This window comes from Pan troglodytes, chromosome 4, assembly GCF_028858775.2.
Source record: "Pan troglodytes isolate AG18354 chromosome 4, NHGRI_mPanTro3-v2.0_pri, whole genome shotgun sequence".
NCBI lineage: Eukaryota > Metazoa > Chordata > Mammalia > Primates > Hominidae > Pan > Pan troglodytes.
In genome coordinates this window covers 166,957,676-166,975,675 of record NC_072402.2, presented here as the reverse complement: position 1 = coordinate 166,975,675, position 18,000 = coordinate 166,957,676, and the positions used below count along the sequence as shown (strand labels likewise).

Below are 18,000 nucleotides of genomic sequence, written 5' to 3'. Positions count from 1 at the left end.
TCTCTCCCTCCTCTACTGCCTCCTCCCTCCAGGCTCTCGGTCGCTCCAGCAAAGTTCCCAACTTAGTCGACATGACGCGCGGCGCAGCCAATGGGAGGCGGAGTTGGCGTTTCTTGGTAGGGGGGGGGGGCCGGAGGGGTGGGCCCCGCGTCTCCGGTGTCTGCCGTGCTCAGTGAATGGAGAGAGCGAGCGCCGGCCAGCTCACCCGGCCGCCCGGTGCCCCAGCCGCAGCCGCCGCGCTCCCCAGCCCAGCCCCAAGCCGGACCTCCCCGGGCGCCACGCCCCATTGCGCTCGCCCCAGGTCCCCAACCCGGCCCGCGGGCCAGCGGGGCCAGGGGGCGCTCCGCACCTGGGCACTCCCAGCGATGCGCAGCGGGGCAGCGCCGGCCCCGCCGATGGAGCTGCTGTTGCTGCCGCTGCCGCCGCCGCCGCCCGGCGCGCCCCGCTCCGCCCGCGCCCCGTGCGCCTGAGCGCCGAGCTCGCCCCTCCTCCGCGCTAACTCCGCCGCCCGCTCCCCAGGCCGCCCGCGCTCCCCGCGCGCCTCCTCGGGCTCCACGCGTCTTGCCCCGCAGAGGCAGCCTCCTCCAGGAGCGGGGCCCTGCACACCATGGCCCCCGGGTGGGCAGGGGTCGGCGCCGCCGTGCGCGCCCGCCTGGCGCTGGCCTTGGCGCTGGCGAGCGTCCTGAGTGGGCCCCCAGCCGTCGCCTGCCCCACCAAGTGTACCTGCTCCGCTGCCAGCGTGGACTGCCACGGGCTGGGCCTCCGCGCGGTTCCTCGGGGCATCCCCCGCAACGCTGAGCGCCTGTGAGTACCCCTGCCCCACCCCACGCGGGCCACCCACCTGGGTCCCACCGAGGGGGCCCCAGGCGCCAGATCCGTCCTTTCCCCTCGGCCTCCCTGGATGCAGTCTCTATTCTCATCCCTTCCTGGATACGATCCCTCACTCTCCGAGCTGGGGGTCTGTAGGCTTGGTCAGATCTGGAAAGAGAGGTCTCGAAACCCCCAGCGATGGGCAAAGAGCAGTGCCTCTCCAGGGGTGAGGGTTCCAGGCGCAGGGCCCGCTGACAGCTTCCAAGGAGTAGCTGAGGAGAGGCGAGGGGAGGCAAGAGCACTGCAGCCTCAAGGTCTTAGGGTGAGGGTCAGGGGTCTGCGCTCGTTAAAAAGGGGGGCGGGCGAAGGAGAAAGCTATAGGATGATGGGCCGTCAAGGCGCGGAGGCGGGAGAGAGGGCCCGAGACTGTTGACCTGCTTGGAGATCAGAATGGGCCAGCCGCTCTCTGGCTGCCCTTGCAAGGAAAGTTGAGAGTGTGGGTGAAGGTTTAACTTCTGAGGAACTGGACAGATTCAGAGTGGGTGCTCGCAAAAACCGCTCTGCCTGGAGCGCAGTCTGGGAGATGCCAAGTTGCAGCCCCGGGTGAATTTTTTATGGCTCGGTTATAAATGCCTCCCCGAACGAAGGGGCCGGAGAATGGAAATGCTGACAGCCCTTCAAATGAGACCGAGCGTTATAATCTTACAAACCGCACTCAGCCTCAGATCTTGGGCTTGGCAGCGAATGGAGAGGCGCTTGGAGAATGGGGTGGATTGACCCTAGTTTTAGCCCCAATTGTGCAACCAAATATTTACTTTTCATATGTCAACGTTTTGGAAACATTTATCATTTTGATCCTCGGACCAGATTCAAAACTTGGACTCCGGGGTGGGCTCCTCTTAGTCCGCAGTTGGGGTGGGGTAAGGGAGTGGGGGAGAAACGCTGGAGTGGGTGGGAGCCTTACTGGGAACCCAGCCGAGAAGTGGGTGAGGGTTTGCTCTAGTGTGGTAGATTCCCTCCGTGTCTTGCTCTCCCTCTTCTCCCCTTCCTCATGTGCCTTAGGGGTAGGCGCCTGGATCTTCCACTCTGCTTTCTTGACTTCAGGCTGGAAGAGAGTAGTGATGACAAGCATTGTCCTAGAGTGTGTTATTCCTGCTAGTCACCTCCTATCACCCCACCTCCTCTTCTCTTCCACTTCTTTGTGCATCTCTGGGTGGAGACTCAGCAGAACTGTCTTCCTTATTCCTGGTGCTCTCTTTTTCCTTTGGCTCAATACTTTTTTGTTTTTCCACAAGTGCAATGATTGTTTTGTTGGGTTGAACCACAGAATCCTAAAGAGTGAGAGCCGAATCTTTATTAACACATGTCGAAAACCAGGCTTGGAAGTGTAAAATGACTTGCCCAAGAAAACACAGCAAGTTGATGGCAATAAAGGGGCCAGAATCCAGGTTTTCACACCTTAATTCAGACATTAAGTTAGTCCATAGGAGTGAAAAACTTGTTTTAGTGGTATTTTTAGATACCTATAACTTGTAAACTAAGTTCCCCTCCTCGTCACACCAGTGCTAGCCACATGAGTTAATGAAATAATAATTATAGCTAATGTTTGATAAATGCTTTTCATGCCTTGATTTGTGTATATGTATTATATCATTGAATCTCTCCAACAGTCGTGTTAGTTACATAGGCAATGCTTATTACTCCCTTTCACAGTTAAGCCATCTTGTCATTTACTCAAGGTCATGCAGCTAGTGAAGTGTTTGGATCCAAGCCTGACTGGTTCCTAAGCCCACAACCCTTATCACTCTCCTGGTCATCCTTGGAACAAGGGTCAGTTTGGGCCACGATCTATAAACAGACAGTCTTGGGAGGGTTCTGGCTGGGCTTGGATCTTAGAATAGGCTGCTGTTGCTTCTGCTTCTGGTATACCCTGCAAATGTTCAGCTCACTTTGATGTTAGGTCTGCTGCTTGGGGTCTTGCAACTACATCTTCCGCATCTTCAAAATCGTGCTCCATGTTTGGGAAACCAAGGAGAGTAAGTCCCTCTCCTCCTGGTGTGTAGGAAGTTTTCCAGAGCTGCAGGAACCGCACCCATGCCAGCATGCCACCGAGTCATCTTCCTTAGGGGATCTGTGCAGCTCAGGGCAACCCATCAGCTCTAGAACTGGAGAAACAGGACAGAGACTGGAGTCCTGGTCATTCCCAGAGGCCCCCTGCTGCAGTCGTTAATAGGCAGTGGCAGAGCAGGAGCTTCTTTGATGTCTCTGGTCTCTTCTGCCTCAGTTGTGGTCACTGGTGCCACTTTGGCCAGGGTGCATGGGGGTGCCGCGATGGTATCTCATTCTAGTCTCCTTCCTCCCTGGGAATGGGGGACAGTCTGTAGGAGCAGGCTGGGTCAGGTTCACTGCAGGGTTTCAGGGCAACCCACCAACAGTCCTTCACCACCAAAGTCCTGCACCACACTCTCTCCCAGCCAACTCAAATGTAACATTTCAATTCTGAAAACTCTTGGGGGATATTTGGCATTTTTACTCTCTGCCAAGGATTTCTTCAGAGAGGAATCACTCATTTATTCCCGCCTTCATTCATTCAACAAACATTACTTGAAGCCGGGCGCAGTGGCTCATGCCTGTTATCCCAGCACTTTGGGAGGCTGAGGTGAGAGGATCGCTTGAGCCTAGGAGTTTGAGAACAAACATGACTTGAACCTCTACTGCATTCCAGAAACTGTATATAGAACCATTGCATATACAGAAGAAAACCAGCACTTCAATGTAAAGAATGTAAGCAAAAGATAGAAGGAAACTTGCTTTGGTGAGCCTCTTGAACTTCCCAGGGTTCATGTTGCCATGGGGCACGTTTTGTCAGCACTGTCATCAGATGCTCAGGACCTTCCTAAAATCCAGTTTTCTGATCTCAAAGGTTTAAATTGTGTTTTAAAACAAAGAAACTGCATTTTCTCCGTTCTCCATTCTTGGTACTCTGCCTCCCAAAAAGGCTTTGATGAAGGGATTTGTGTGTGTGTGTGTCTGTGTATATTGCTTCTCTGGATGTTTTTGACTTCTGAAACCTTGTGTTATGACATTAAGGAAAACCTGAGTGGGGATAATGTGCTCACCATTTGGACTTTGCTTCAGGCCTGGAATGGGGCCTGAATTGTTCATAATTAAGCCAGAATCAGAATTGGGGGGTCTGTGTTCCAAGATCTTCCCTATAATGTCAGAACATCACGCAGAAAAAGAAACTCTCTGTCTTCTATAAACTACTGACAATTTTTCCCCCTCCATGAGGAGGTGACACCCACAAGAAAGCTAAATAAATGCAGAGAAGAATTCAGTGTAATTTATTATCCGTGCAGCAAAGATAGAGGACGAGAGGAGAGGAAGTGGATGGCGGTGCCTGAAACCAAACATTTACCATGGCGCACAGAGTAAACAGATGTTGCACTTACCCTTCTGACTACAAAAGGAGCCCACAGATGTAATTCTTCTCCAACCACAATCTCAGCCTGGAAAAAGAGGAGGCAGATGAAAATGAACTCTCACACGGGGCCACTTCTCCCCATCTTGCCATCCTGTCTAGAGGCAGGCAGAGGCCCACTTCTCACTGCAGTGAGGGGTGGCCTGAACGGTGGAGTGGGGGCAAGAGTGGACATCTTTGGTTTTTCACTTGGCTCTGGAACATGCTGGAGACTGCTGTATTTAAATAAACATTTCCTGTTTGCGAAGGAGAGCGGGCGAAAGGCTGAAACGTGAGAATGTGGTAACTTAATTTTCTCCATCACTCCAAATGACGGCTAGCTTTGCCGGTGGTTGGGTCCAATAAAAACTGACACCATGTCATAGGCTTTCCCTCACTTGACCACAGAGGTCCTGAGGTCAAGTGAGAGACTTTCCAAGATGCTCAACAGCCAAGTCCTCTGTCCAGCCCTCAGGGCCAGCTTAGAGGACAGGGACAAGCTAGTGAATCATGGGGTCTCTCTCGGTCAACCATGGTGATGTGGCCTTTTAGGGAAACACAGTGCCCTCCTGGACAGACTAAGGAGCAGCTGAGTGGACCTGCCTCCAGTGGACCGGTATAGCCTCCATGGTGCTGTGCAACTCTGAACGGATTACATTACCTCTCTGGGCCTCATTTTCATGAAAGTAGAATTCTTGTATAGTCTTAGTGGTTTTCTTAGTGGTTATAGTCCACTGGGGGAACTGTAAGTATCCGCCTCCCTAGTGTCTAGAACAGTGCCTGGCACACAGTAGGTGTTCAGCAGATGTGTATTTAATAAAGGAATAATGAACCTCAAAACTACAAGTCTGTCTTTAGTTCTTAAAAGTGAAAGATGGGCCATTATAGATCTGCATTCTGGCATATGACTAAGGGATCCTCACTAGTAACCTATGACGTGAGTTATTAAGGGTATCTAAAATTTGGATTTTATGAACTAATATTTATTGCCTTACTAGAGTTACCAAGGACTCCTGTTGAGTGATCTACTCTGGAGTCTGGTTGCCAGGCATTGCTTAGCAACCTTGCAAAACTCCTACTGTGCACATGCCCATGAAAAGAGCTGGAAATCCTGAGCACTTAAACCACAGGGCTTTCTAATCAGGAACTCATCAGCGTCATCCTGAGCGCTCTGTGGGTCTTGATTGCTGCTCTTCTTGTATTAATTGATAAGTTCTGCTTTTGTTGATCATCTGGATTTTCTATTATTTCTGCATTTTTGCCGTTTTGATTGTTATGTTGTTTTCTCTCCAGTATTGTTTGTTGTCACAGAGTTCTGTCTCACCTGGAAAATGAGAATGAACAGTGGGTTGCAGCTGTAGAACCTCTTGCCTTGGCAATGTGGGCTATGGCAAGAAGGTTCCCGACCCCTAAGCATCGTGGTTAGGGCAGGCGCTCCGGAGACAGACGACTGTGGGTTTGAATTGCAGCTCTGTTACATCTTGCTGTTGCACTGTGGGCATGTTACACTATTGCTGTGGACTGCAGTGTGTTAAATTCTTTAGTACCTTATTTCCACACCTGTGATACCAGGATGATGAGCGCACAGTCTTCATGGGGATGCTGTGAATGTAGCCTGAGGCAGTCCCTGTAATGTGCTCAGCACGGTGCCTACCATGTTGTTCACTCATTGCTGTGATTGTTTATCCCTCTATGATTTCTTAACTGTAAAATATGTATGATGACTCTTCCCCATTGGGGGGATTAAACAAAATAATATACAGGAAAGTGCTTAACACAGTATAGTCATGTGTTACCTAAAATGACATTCTGGTCAACAGTGGACAACATAGAGGACGGTGGTCTCATAACGTTAAAATGGAGCTGAAGAATTCCTATCGCCTAGTGACATCGTAGCTTTTGTAATATCATAGTGCCATCACTTTATTTTCAATAAATTTAGTACAGCCTAAGGGTATAGTGTTGACAAAGTCTACAGTAGTGTACAGTAATGCCCTAGGCCTTCACATTCACTCAGCACTCACTCACTGACTCACCCAGAGCAACTTCCAGTCCTGTAAGCTTTATTCCTGGTAAATGCCCTATGCAGATGTACCATTTTTTATCTTTCATACCATACTTTGATGGTAACTTTTCTATGTTTAGGTATGTTGAGAAACACACATACTTATGATTGTGTCACAGTGGCTTACAGTATTCAGTAGAGGAACATGCTATGCAGGTTTGGAGCTTAGGAGCAATAGGCTATCCCATATAGCCTAGGCGTATAGTAGGCTAGACCATCTGGGCTCGTGCGAGTGCACTCTATGAGGTTTGCACAATGACGAAATCGCCTAATGATGAGTTTCTTAGAACGTATCCCCATCGTTAAGTGATGCATGACCCCACCATAGGAGCCCTCCCCGAACTATTCATGTTAGTGACCATGGCTATTACCTTTATATCTTCATCTCAGGCCCTATCCAGCTGGAAGGTTTGAGATGCCCATCCTAAATTTGCTCCAACCCAGAGCCCTGTGGAGGCGAGTTCCTTGCCTGCCTGTGGGCTATGCCCAATACCCTCTTGGCTAGGCCCCTCCTTTTCTCTCTCTGCTCTTGGTCCTGCCCCCACAGCAAAGCCCAGGTTGGCTTCTGTTCCATAAAAAGGGAATTATGGTGAAAGTGGTTTATATCTTTTCCATGGGTGTGTTGCTTTGTGGTATATTTAAATAAGGAATGCATTTTATTTATTTATTTTTGGGGGGTGGGTTTTCATGGGGAGTTTTTGGCCCTGACTTTTTTCTTTTTTTCAGTGCTCATTCCTTCTATCTTTCCCTAAATACCTCCTTTCACTGACTTCTCATGTCTGCCTCTATTACTGCATTTACTTGAAACAGCTGTATTTCCCAGCAGGCTCCACCCTCATTATGTAAGGTGGTCTTAACCCTTTTTAGGACTGCTGAAAAGAAAGGAAAAACAAGGGGTGGAGGCATTCCCAGAGAGCTCATCTGGACCACTGCTGATCCCAAGCTAGATGGCTGTAGAGGGTGCCCTGGCACTGTGCTGAGCTCCCCGTGCTCTCCGTTCTTCATTGTTCTCCATCCTTAAATTCAAATCAGCCTTGCCAAGGTTGGATGCTCATGTTGGGAATCCTCTACCTCTCTGCTCTGCAGGCCTGGACCGTGATCTGTAACTACTGTGACTGCTGGCCTGTCAAGAGGCTAACCTTTCTTCCCCACTCACTGTGGTCTTCATAGTTGTGTTGTCAGTACCATGTTTGATACAGTGAAACCCTGGAAAAAAATTGGCCAAAGGGTGCATGATTAGAGCCTTCTGTACTGAGTGGACAGAGAAGACAGGAAAATGTGGCACTAGAGCCAGACTCTGGGGCCCAAAGCCCGGTTCTGTCACCTACTAGCTGGATGGGCCTCAGTTTTCCCGTTTGCAAAATGGGAATAATAATAATACTCCCTTCAAAGGATGCTGTATTAATCCAAATAGGCTGCCTGGAACCAAGGGCACCCTCCATCAATATTCCTATTGTTATTATGATCAAAAGTCTTACTGAGTGTAGACCTCCTATCAGAGCATGATCAGAATGAAGCTTCATTAAGAAAAATACAGATCGTCAGCGTTGGAAGAGGTCTATTTGTCCAAGTTCCAACCACACGAAGGTTGGTCTTCCATCAGCATGATTTAGGGGAAGGAGGTCAGTTAGCCTCCTTTGCTTGATGATATCTAGTGATGAGGAGCTCAGTTCTTCCTAAAGCAATTTATTCCATTAAAAAAACCCCACAATCCTAATAAGAAAATGTTCTTTGTGTGGGGATTGGACTCATCTCTCATTGATTGTCGTTACCCAGAGCATGTGTAATCTTTTTTCCAAATGACAGGTTTTCAAAAGTCTTATTGCTGTGGTGTTTCTCACCACCCATTTACCCGAGTCTCCTTAATTGCTTCAATTATTCTGTATGTGGTACAGTTTGGGGATAGGCCTTGTACTCCATCTGTAGTTCTCTTCCTCTAAATAGGTTCCAATCTTCTTGGACTGTATTAGTTAGAAGGAGACCTTCCATGCCTTCACTGTTTTATTTGACTTCTATCAGCCAGTGCATTCAAAAGAACCTTTTCACTTTGGACAGCCACAGCCCTGGGTAGGCTCATTTTGACCAAGCTGCCTGACATCCCCATATCTCCCCAGCCTTCCCTGCTGTTAGCTTGTTGTCCCCTCTTCTAGACTTGTGCAGTTGACTTTTTGGAGTCTAAGTGCAACACTTTGCATTTATCCTAATTAACTTTTGGCAAATCATTTCATTTCATCAGCTTTTCAGGAGCATTTTCTATTTCGATTTCCTCATCTAGCAATTAACTACTCCTTTCCCCATCTCCCACTATTTATTTCCTCTGCAATTTTAATGAGCTTGCCCTATGGATCTTTATCCAAGTTGTCAATATAATCAGCAGAGTTCTCTGTGCATTTTTTTCAAAATCTTTCTACAATCTGGCATGTGGATTACATAAATATATTGCCCCGTTCTTTCCGGCTGGGATGGAAAAAAATGTTGAGGTCTTCTTGGCTTGTAGCATCTTCTTTCCCTGGGGTTCTGTTGGTTCATATTTTCTCTGGAATAATTTCCTATTAATGCTTAATTCTTCAGCTTGCTAAATTTTCTCTATACTCTTGGTTTCTCATGGAACTTTCCGTAATGACTTTAGCTTCATTTTTGTCCTATTAGGCTAGTACCACAAGTCTCACCAACACAGGATATGACGCATGTATGTGTGTGTATGTTGAATGTGTATGTATATGTGTGTTATTCTCTCCTGGTAAAAAGTTCAGCCTGAGGGATTGAGCCTTTCTGCCAGTAGCAGAGCTCAGGTAGCTTCAGGTTTTTAAACACAGTGATTTCCCTTAGCATCTTGGGTACACATTGGCATCGGGCACATTTTCTGGAGTAGTTCTGGGAACAGACATGATGAAGAATGAAGCATAGGGGACCAGGGCCTACAGGGTCCCCAAGCCTCTGTAAACGACAACAACAACTATCACCACAACAATAGCTGGCATTTACTGAGCCATTCTTTGCGCCTGGCACTGCTCTTACACTTTACATGCGTGGAGTCATTTCCTATTTGAAGAGTTATGTGAAGTAGGCAGGACTGTCCGCATTTTATAGATGTGGCAACTACATCAGAGAGGTGAAATAATATCCCCAGTCAGGAACAGGAGAGGCAGGGTTCATCCAGCCAGGCTGGTCTCAGAGGCTGCACTCCAACTCCCAGTCATGTCATCCCTTCCAGAATCTTTCAAGTCAGCTTCCTTTTCTGTCTTCTAAACTCTATTCTCAAGTAACAACTAGAAGAAGACAAACATGATGAGTTCAACTTAAATCAAAGAGCCCCTATTCGAGGCAAAGCATCAAGAAGAATGTCAATGATGTGATCTGGACACCTGGTGAAACAGAGCCATCATGTCCAATTTGGGGAAATAGGTGGCCTTTGTATTGGAGCGTGAAGACTAATGGGATCCCTGTGCGTAGAAATGGGAACGTGGTACAGTCACAGAAATTCATGATTAGATGCTCCTGAGCCCAACTTAAAATGATGGGAGCTGCACTTTGGGAAGTTTTATCTCATGGGGATGTTTAGAACAGAATCCAAATCTTAGGAAAATATCTCCATGGTATGTGTCCACTGTTTTTTAAATTTCTGGTTTGAGGGGATACACCCTCCAAGAGTAGTTCTGATGAACCTTGCTGAATAATATTTTCCGCCTCAAGCATCTACTCAAATGTCGGCAGGAGTCATCTTCCTTTGCAGTTAGATGCACCACTTGCTTTCTCTTAGCCGGGATCTCTGGGCTCCTCCCACCCTGGCATCAGGTCTTGTTCCAACAGGATGTACATAAGATGTATCCTGGCTGGAGTCGAGTGTGACTGCACTTATCACGGCCATATCACTGCTTGTGTGGGCTCAGACTCCTCTTCTCTTGTCCTAACTGCCAATCTGGTTCCTGACCCCTGATTCATTCCGCACTTTGGCAGCAGTGTATCCTGTGGCTCCTGAAAGTCTGCCAGCACACTTAACCACCCACCTTGTCTCCCTCTTGGGTTTTTCTACCTCTCTAGCTCCTGTCTGTTACCAGTCATACCCATTCTTTGCCCTAGCACGTGCCCTAGTGTATTCCCTAGTGTACACCCTAGCGTATGCCCTAGTGTGTGCCCTAGCATGTGCCCTAGCGTGTGCCCTAGTGGGTGCCATAGCATGTGCCCCAGTGTATGCCCTAGCGTGTGCCCTAGCATGTGCCCTAGTGCGTGCCAAAGCGTGTGCCGTAGCGTATGCCCTAGTGTGTGCCTTAGCGTGTGCCCTAGCATATGCCCTAGTGTGTGCCCTAGCATTTGCCCTAGCATATGCCCCACGCGTGCCCTAGTATATGCCCTAGTGTATGTCCTAGCATGTGCCCTAGTGCACACCCTAGTGTGTGCCCTAGCGTATGCCCTAGTATGCGCCCTAGTATATGCCCTAGCATATGCCCTAGCGCATGCACTAGTGCGTGCCCTAGTATGTACCCCAGTGTATGTCCTAGTGTGTGCCCTAGCATGTGCCCTAGTGCGCACCCTAGTGTGTGCCCCAGTGTATGCCCTAGTGTGTGCCCTAGTATATGCCCTAGCGTGTGCCCTAGCACATGTACTAGTGCGTGCCCTAGCATATGCCCCAGTGTATGCCCTAGCGTGTGCCTTAGCATGTGCCCTGGTGCGCGCCCTAGCGTGTGCCCTAGCATATGCCCTAATACGTGTCCCAGCATATGCCCTAGCATGTGCCCCAGTGTATGCCCTAGCATGTGCCCTAGTGTGTGCCCTAGCATATGCCCTAGTGCACACCCTAGCATATGCCCTAGGGTATGCCCTAGGGCATGCCCTAACATATGCGCTGGTATATGCCCTAGCATGTGCCCCAGCGCATGCCCTAGCGTATGCCCCATTGTATGCCCTAGCGTATGTGGTAGTATATGCCCTAGTGTGTGCCCCAGCGTATGCCCTAGCATGTGCCCTAGTGTATGCCCTGGCGTGTGCCCTGATATGTGACCTAGCGTGTGCCCTGGCATGTGCCCTAGCGTGTGCCCTGGTGTGTGCCCTGGCGTGTGCCCTGCCGCGTGCCCTGGCATGTGCCCTAGCATATGCCCTAGCATGTGCCCTAGCATATTTCCTAGTGTGTGCCCTGGCGTATGCCCTAGTGCATCCCCGAGTGTGTGCCCTGGCGTATGCCCTAGTGTACGTTCTAGCATATGTCCTAGTGTGTGCCCTAGTGTGTGCCCTGGCGTATGCCCTAATGTACGTTCTAGCATATTCCCTAGTGTGTGCCCTAGTGTATGCCCTAGTGTGTGCCCTAGCATATTCCCTAGTGTGTGCCTTAGTGTATGCCCTGGTGTATGTTCTAGCATATGCCCTAGTATGTGCCCTAGCATATGCCCTAGTGTGTGCCCTAGTGAATGCCCTAACTCAGGTATGTCTGCCTGCTGTGGAGTCCATGATCCTCTTCTAATCGGAGTTTTATGACTTGACCATAGAATTGTGCATGTCTGCATCTCTCCCTGAGCTTTAGCTACTCCTGGCTCCTGCCTTAATCCTTCTAGCTTGGCTTCTTGCCCTCTACTGCCCTCTATGTAGTTCTCCATAGCCTTAGTATTGAATTTGGACTGTCACCATCAGAACCCCAGGTCCTGAAATTGGATTTCATGGCCTGGACCTTCACTGGAGACTGCAGACTTGCAAGAACTCAGAGTTCTGCCCTGGAAACAACCTCAGACTTCGTCTTTATGGCCATCTGAAATCTTTTATCATGTTTGTCCAGGGTAGCATGTAAAAGTGCCCCAGGGCTGGACTCTATAAATGATGAATTACTTAGACATACTCCTGAACTCCCTGTACCCCAAATAGGACAGATCATTTTGTAATTAAAAAGCACAGCAGTGATGATCTCATTGGAGAGCTGTCCTGTTCAATAATGTGTTGCAGAAATTTCTGGACTATCTAGTACTTTGCTGACATTCTTTCTCTCCTCTTCTTCTCTCTCCAGCTCTAGAATGTAGGTAGAAAGTGTTCTGAGTATGGGGATTCTAAGTGGAATTAGTGAGAAGCCAAGGGGGAGTACAATTTGGATGTAAGCCGGAATGAGTAGAAAGACCTAGGCTGAATCCTGGCTTCTGTCACTTTCTAACTGCCCGACCTGTCTGAGTACCTTTGCGGTCTCCATAGTCTCATCTATAACCTTTGGAATGGGAGAAATAACACTCATCTCAGGGGGCTGATGCAAGGTTTAAATGAGATCAGATGTCTCCAAATGCCTTCTAAGTTTAGTGCTATGCGAATACCTTAATGAGTCCACCCACAATATCTGAATTGAACCACTAAATCCTGCATCTGGAAGATGATCAGGGTATATTTTAGAAGCTTTCATTTACAGATGAAGAAACTCAGGGAGCTCCAAAGCCTTGCTCAGAGTCACCCATGTCTTCAAACTCTTGTTCCAGTTTCCTTTTCATTTAACAAGATGCATCTTTTACAAATTAAAATATAACCTCATACCAGCCATGTCAGCAGCTTAACCAGGTGGAGTTTAGAGGACTGGGTAATTAATAAGTGACAGTGTCCAAGACAGTAGGACCAAATAAGGGAATCCATGAAGGATGGAGTCATTTAAAGGGGCCATTTATTGAGTGTCTACCACAATGAATAAAGCAAGTGAAATGTTCTGATAACTAGAACAGCTCAAACTAACTTCAAAGTTAGTCTGGACTGTCTCTCCCTCCAAATGACTGACAAGGCAAAGGCTACCATGCTAGGTTCAGAGCAGGGAGATTTACGGGTTGGGAGAAATGCTAGAACCATGAAGGATGTAGCACCAAACCCTCAGGAATCATTGATGAAAGCAAGCCCCCTCATCCCTTTTAGTGGGTACAAATATGTAGAAAGCCTCACACATCATAAAAAAATAGTACAAGTGGAATTAAAAAAAAACTCAAGGGGGAAATATTAATCTGAGAACAATTGTGTCTGAGAAAGCATTCAAGTATGCCTCTGCAGCTAGCTGGCAAACAGCACAAGTTCTGCATTTTATTAGAGTCCTAACTCTGTGTAGAACACTGACCTTATTTGAGAAGCATTTCATAAACACTGACACACAGCACAGCAGCATTTGAGGCCATGAGGAGATACAGGGCCTTCTTTAGGGGGCCAGCTTCCCTTCCCCTCCTCGGCTGCAAGGGACCCCTAGGACATTGTTTCCCTGAGTGGTAATATCTTTATTTTTCTCTCTTAGGTTTAACTCAGCAGGAGGAATTTTCCTAGGGGAAAATGAGGGAGGGGGATTTGGAATAAAATTTGTACTTTGGGCAAGTTTGCCTAAGCATGGGGTAGGCGATGGGGAAGACCCTGCTCTGGGAGAAAGGGTCTAAGAACCTTCACTTGGCCACTGGAGTTTCTTTTTGGAGATCTCACCTGGTGCCTGGAGACCTATGCTGTGGCTGTGTCAGAGGCAGGTTCTCAGGCAGCATTCACCAGGTCCTTTGGAATGCAAGACTTGTGGCTTGCAACCGCCCTGAGAAACGAACGTGTCCACCACATCCCCTCCTGCTAGAAGCTGGCACCTCCCTTTCCATCTGCTGCCAGCGTACAAGTTCTGAATTTGTGCCACAGAACTTGGTTCTGTTCCTCCCCCTCTTGTTGGCTTCCCTAGCCAAGAGATTTTCAGGCTTTTGAGGTATCACTGGAGATCATCTGGTCTACTCCCTCCCCACTGATCTCAACCCATCTCCAAAGGGAAATGCATTAGAAAGGTCACCAGAGAGGACCTCAGCTTCCTGGTGTGGTCTGCCCTTGTGAAAAGGTGCCTTCATTTCTGCCTCATCCTGTGCAAAGATCATGCAGAGCCATGGGAAGCCTCTGCCAATCTGGGAAGCTAGGGAGACAGAAGAGGGACCGCATCTAGTACAAAAAAAAATAGGGAATCATGTGGAAGCAGAGGGGAGAGGCACCAGATGGGTGACTCGGGATGGCAGATCATATCCTGAGGGCTCTCAGCACCAAGCCTGCAGCTTATTTCGAGTCTAGAGAGGGAAGATCCCAGCTGAAGAAAACGGCAAGGGAAGGAACACTGGGAACCAGGACTGGAGCAGGAATCCAAAAATGGGAAGGCCAGTTGCTTCATGGGAGCTTTTAATGACTCTAGTTCCCCACCAACACCCCTCCCCTTCTAATTGCTTCATAGCACAAGATGGTAACCAATCTGCTCTGTTTACTCTGTTTAGGCATACATTTTAGTACTTTCTGAAACATTTCCCATAAGCTTCCCCCTGCCGTGTGCCCTCCTTGTACATTCTAGAAATTTTGCAAAGACCTAAGTCTCCTCTGGGTTCTTTCCTGACTGGAGCTGCATGCTGATTCAAGCCATATTCAGTCAGGAAGCTCTCTTCCCGTCTTTAAAACAAGAAACATCTTCTTCCAAGAAGACTGCACTACAGTTTTCTTTGTCTGTGTTGCTAACGAACAAAGAGGCCCCATTGCAAAACAGCATTTCACGAGCAGAGCAGGGCTGATAGCACCTCTTGCCAAATGTGACTGTGTGTAGTTGTGTGGGGGGAAAATAGCTTTGTCAAGAGGAGGGCCGAGGGAGGCGGCTCTGGGGAATTTTTAGCAACTGCAGCATGGTGTAGTGGAAAGAATGCTTGCCTGGGAATTTGGCGACCTGGCCGTACCTCTGACACACCATGTGACCTTGGACAAGTCATTTGACCTCCCTGGGCCTCAGTTTCCTGATCTTTAAAGGGGATGAGGGAAGTAGACTGGATGATCTCCAAGGATCCTTTCAGCCCTATGCATCCTCACTTCTGGGGGCTGGGATTTGGGGTTTAGACCTGAGCCAATATCCAATTCAAGAGACTTTCTAGAGGCAAGAGAGAGGCCAGGACAGCTGCTTCGGGAAGTGGCTGGTCCTTGATTAAGGCTCAAATAATTAGCTCAGCTCCACATAAGCCTTCTGAAATTAAGAAAAAAAAAGATGTTTAGTTTAAAAAAATAGCAGTCGGTGTTTCTTAAAACTGATTGGCTTGGGGCTTTGTAGGTTTTATTCAGAGACATAATTTTGCTTCCTCTATAGTACAGCAGTTTAGATTATTGATGCTTTGATGCTGGAGTTAGTGTGACCTGGTTTTGAATGCCATTAGTAGCTAAGTAATCTTAGGCATGGTCTTTAATAGTAACCTGCTTCCCTGGCTTACTAGGAAGATCAAATGAGGTAATACATGTCAAGCTTAGAGGACAGTGTCTGGCATTAAATAATCACTCCAAAAGCCATTATTATGGCTATATTTTGCTGCTTAACAATCCACCCCAAAACTTAGTGTTCTAAAGCGACAACCATTTTATCATGCTCAATGATTCTCTACGTCGTAGTGCAGTAGAGATGGCTTGTTTCTGCTCCATACAGTCTGAGGCATCATCTGCAGAGTCTGGAATGACCAGGAGAGACTTGAATACCTGGGTGCTAGAATCCCCAGCAGGCTGTTCACTCACATGTCTGGCACCTAGGCTGGGATGACTTGAAGTCTGGGCTCAGCTGGGACTGTTGAGCAGGGTGCCTACACATGTGACCTCTATGTGGCTTGAGCTTCCTCACAACATGGTGGCCTCTGAGTAGTCTAACTTCTCACATGGTTGCTCCACACTCTGAGAAGAGGTGTGCAGCAACTCAGAACAACTCAGAAGTAGCATGGCTTTTTATGAATGGACTTAAAAGCAACATAGTACCCCTTCTGCTCTGCTGTGTGGCTCTGAACAGTACAAGCTTGCCCACATGCAAGGGTAGGGGCCATCTCTCCATGTAAGAAGTCTCTCAGAAGTTGCAGCTATGTTTGAAAACCTCCACAGCCATATAGTTATGATCATCATTTTTCTGTACCATATAATCTAATCTCTTAAGTAGACAAAAAGTTCCTTGAGGACAGGAGCTGGCATTTCTCTATAGAAGCTTAGTACAATGCTTGTGAAAATAAGACAAAATCAACATATTTTCAAAAATCAAATTGAATTGGATAGGCAGCAGATTTGGTGGAAAGACCAGGAGCTTAGCGCCAAGGAGATCTGGATTCAAAAATCTGTATTCAGGCCCAGGTGCAGTGGCTCACACCTGTAATCCCAGCACTTTGGGAGGCTGAGGTGGGAGGATCAGTTGAGCCTATGAGTTTGACACCTACCTGAGCTACATAGTGAGACCCCATCTGTACAAAATATAAAGATAACAAAATTAGCTTGGCATGGTGGTACACAACTGTGGTGCTAGCTACTCAGGAGGCTGAGGTGGGAAGGATCACTTGAGCCCAGGAGGTCAATCTGCAGTGAGCCGTGATTGCACCACTGCACTCTATCCTGGGTGACAGAGTGTGACGCTGTCTCCAAGAAAAAAAAAATCTGTGTTCAAAATGTGCCCTTCGAAAAATTACTTGTCTTTCTCATAAAAAAAGACATAAAGACAATAATACTTATCTCAAGGATTGTTGTAAGAACTAAGGATAGTAAATGCAAAATGCCTAACACACATTCAATGCTCTAACTAAATTACAGATATTGTGAGGTAGTGTAGCATTGTGGCAAGCACCTGGATACTCCACTCAGACAAACCTGGTTTCAAATTCCATCACTTCTCATTGTGTGAATGTAGATAAGTTCCTTTATCTCTTTGGGTCTCAGGATCCTCATCTGTAAAATGGGTACTATAGTAACTGTCTTGTAGGGTTATTGTGAAGATGAGGAACGCTTCTGTCTCAGACCCTGACACATAGTAGGGACTTAAAATGGTACCTATATTAGCCACAGTTAACAATTTGTGTTCTTTTGTTTGTATATTGATTTGTCCATGAATTTATGCACTGAACAATGACTCATGCAATGCTAATAACTCACAATGGCTTCATTTTTCAAGTTTCTGCATGGTAGTGTCTGCTGATTCCTAGATCTGGGAAGATACCCTCATGGGATAGAGAACTAGCCCTTTGGAAAGGAGCTCAGGGTCCCAGGTAAGCTGCCCGGGACAGTACACTATTTTGACACATCCACAGCTGAGTTTTAATTGTCCCTGTTGGCTTTTGACCCTAGAGATCCCCTGGCTTCCTCCAGTTATAATCGTTTTGCTCAGGGGTTCACATTTTCTTTCCTCACCAGATAGATCCTGTCCCTTGCTGCTGTGCAGCCGTGGGCAAACATGTTAGCTCTTACCTTGTGTCTGTTTTTTGTCAGTGCCTTTTTTTTACAGCATTGTTTTATTGGCTGAAATTCAGCAAACTGTACCAGCCTTGTCTTTGTGGTGTCAAGCCAGGTCACGGGGGTTCACTTTCCCGGGTAGTTCCTGGGACCTGAAGCTCTCTTAGGAACCATTGACTATGAGCTTCTCCTTTTCTTCCCTAAGACCTCCCAGGAGCCCCAACCTTACCTTTTCTGTTTTTTAAGAGTCTAAATAATTGGATAAAAAACATTTACCTTGTCTTTAGAAAAATGCACAGACCTCACAACATTTCGCAAATGATTTTGAGGCCATTCAGTGGCCACTTCTCCGGTGGCATATTTCTTCTGAATGATCCTTGTCTGTATTAGTGATTTTGATTGGATGAACCTTTGGATTTTTGCTGAGTTTGACTTTGGGATCATCATGTGGCTGTGAAATTGTCATAAGTCCCTCAGTCCCCTCCATTGTAGTAGACAT

The 18,000-nt window shown here is 47.6% G+C and overlaps 1 protein-coding gene across 1 annotated transcript in view; it reads left to right on the top strand.

The window, feature by feature from the left end:
- Nucleotides 1–380: 380 nt before the first annotated feature.
- The window catches only part of SLIT3 (slit guidance ligand 3), a 636,015-nt gene continuing 618,395 nt past the window's right edge, over nt 381–18,000 (top strand). Inside the window, exon 1 of the mRNA XM_016954159.4 lies at nt 381–804. Within this exon, the coding sequence (XP_016809648.2) occupies nt 608–804 (197 nt within the window). The 5' untranslated portion in view covers nt 381–607. The remainder of the gene's footprint in view (nt 805–18,000) is intronic.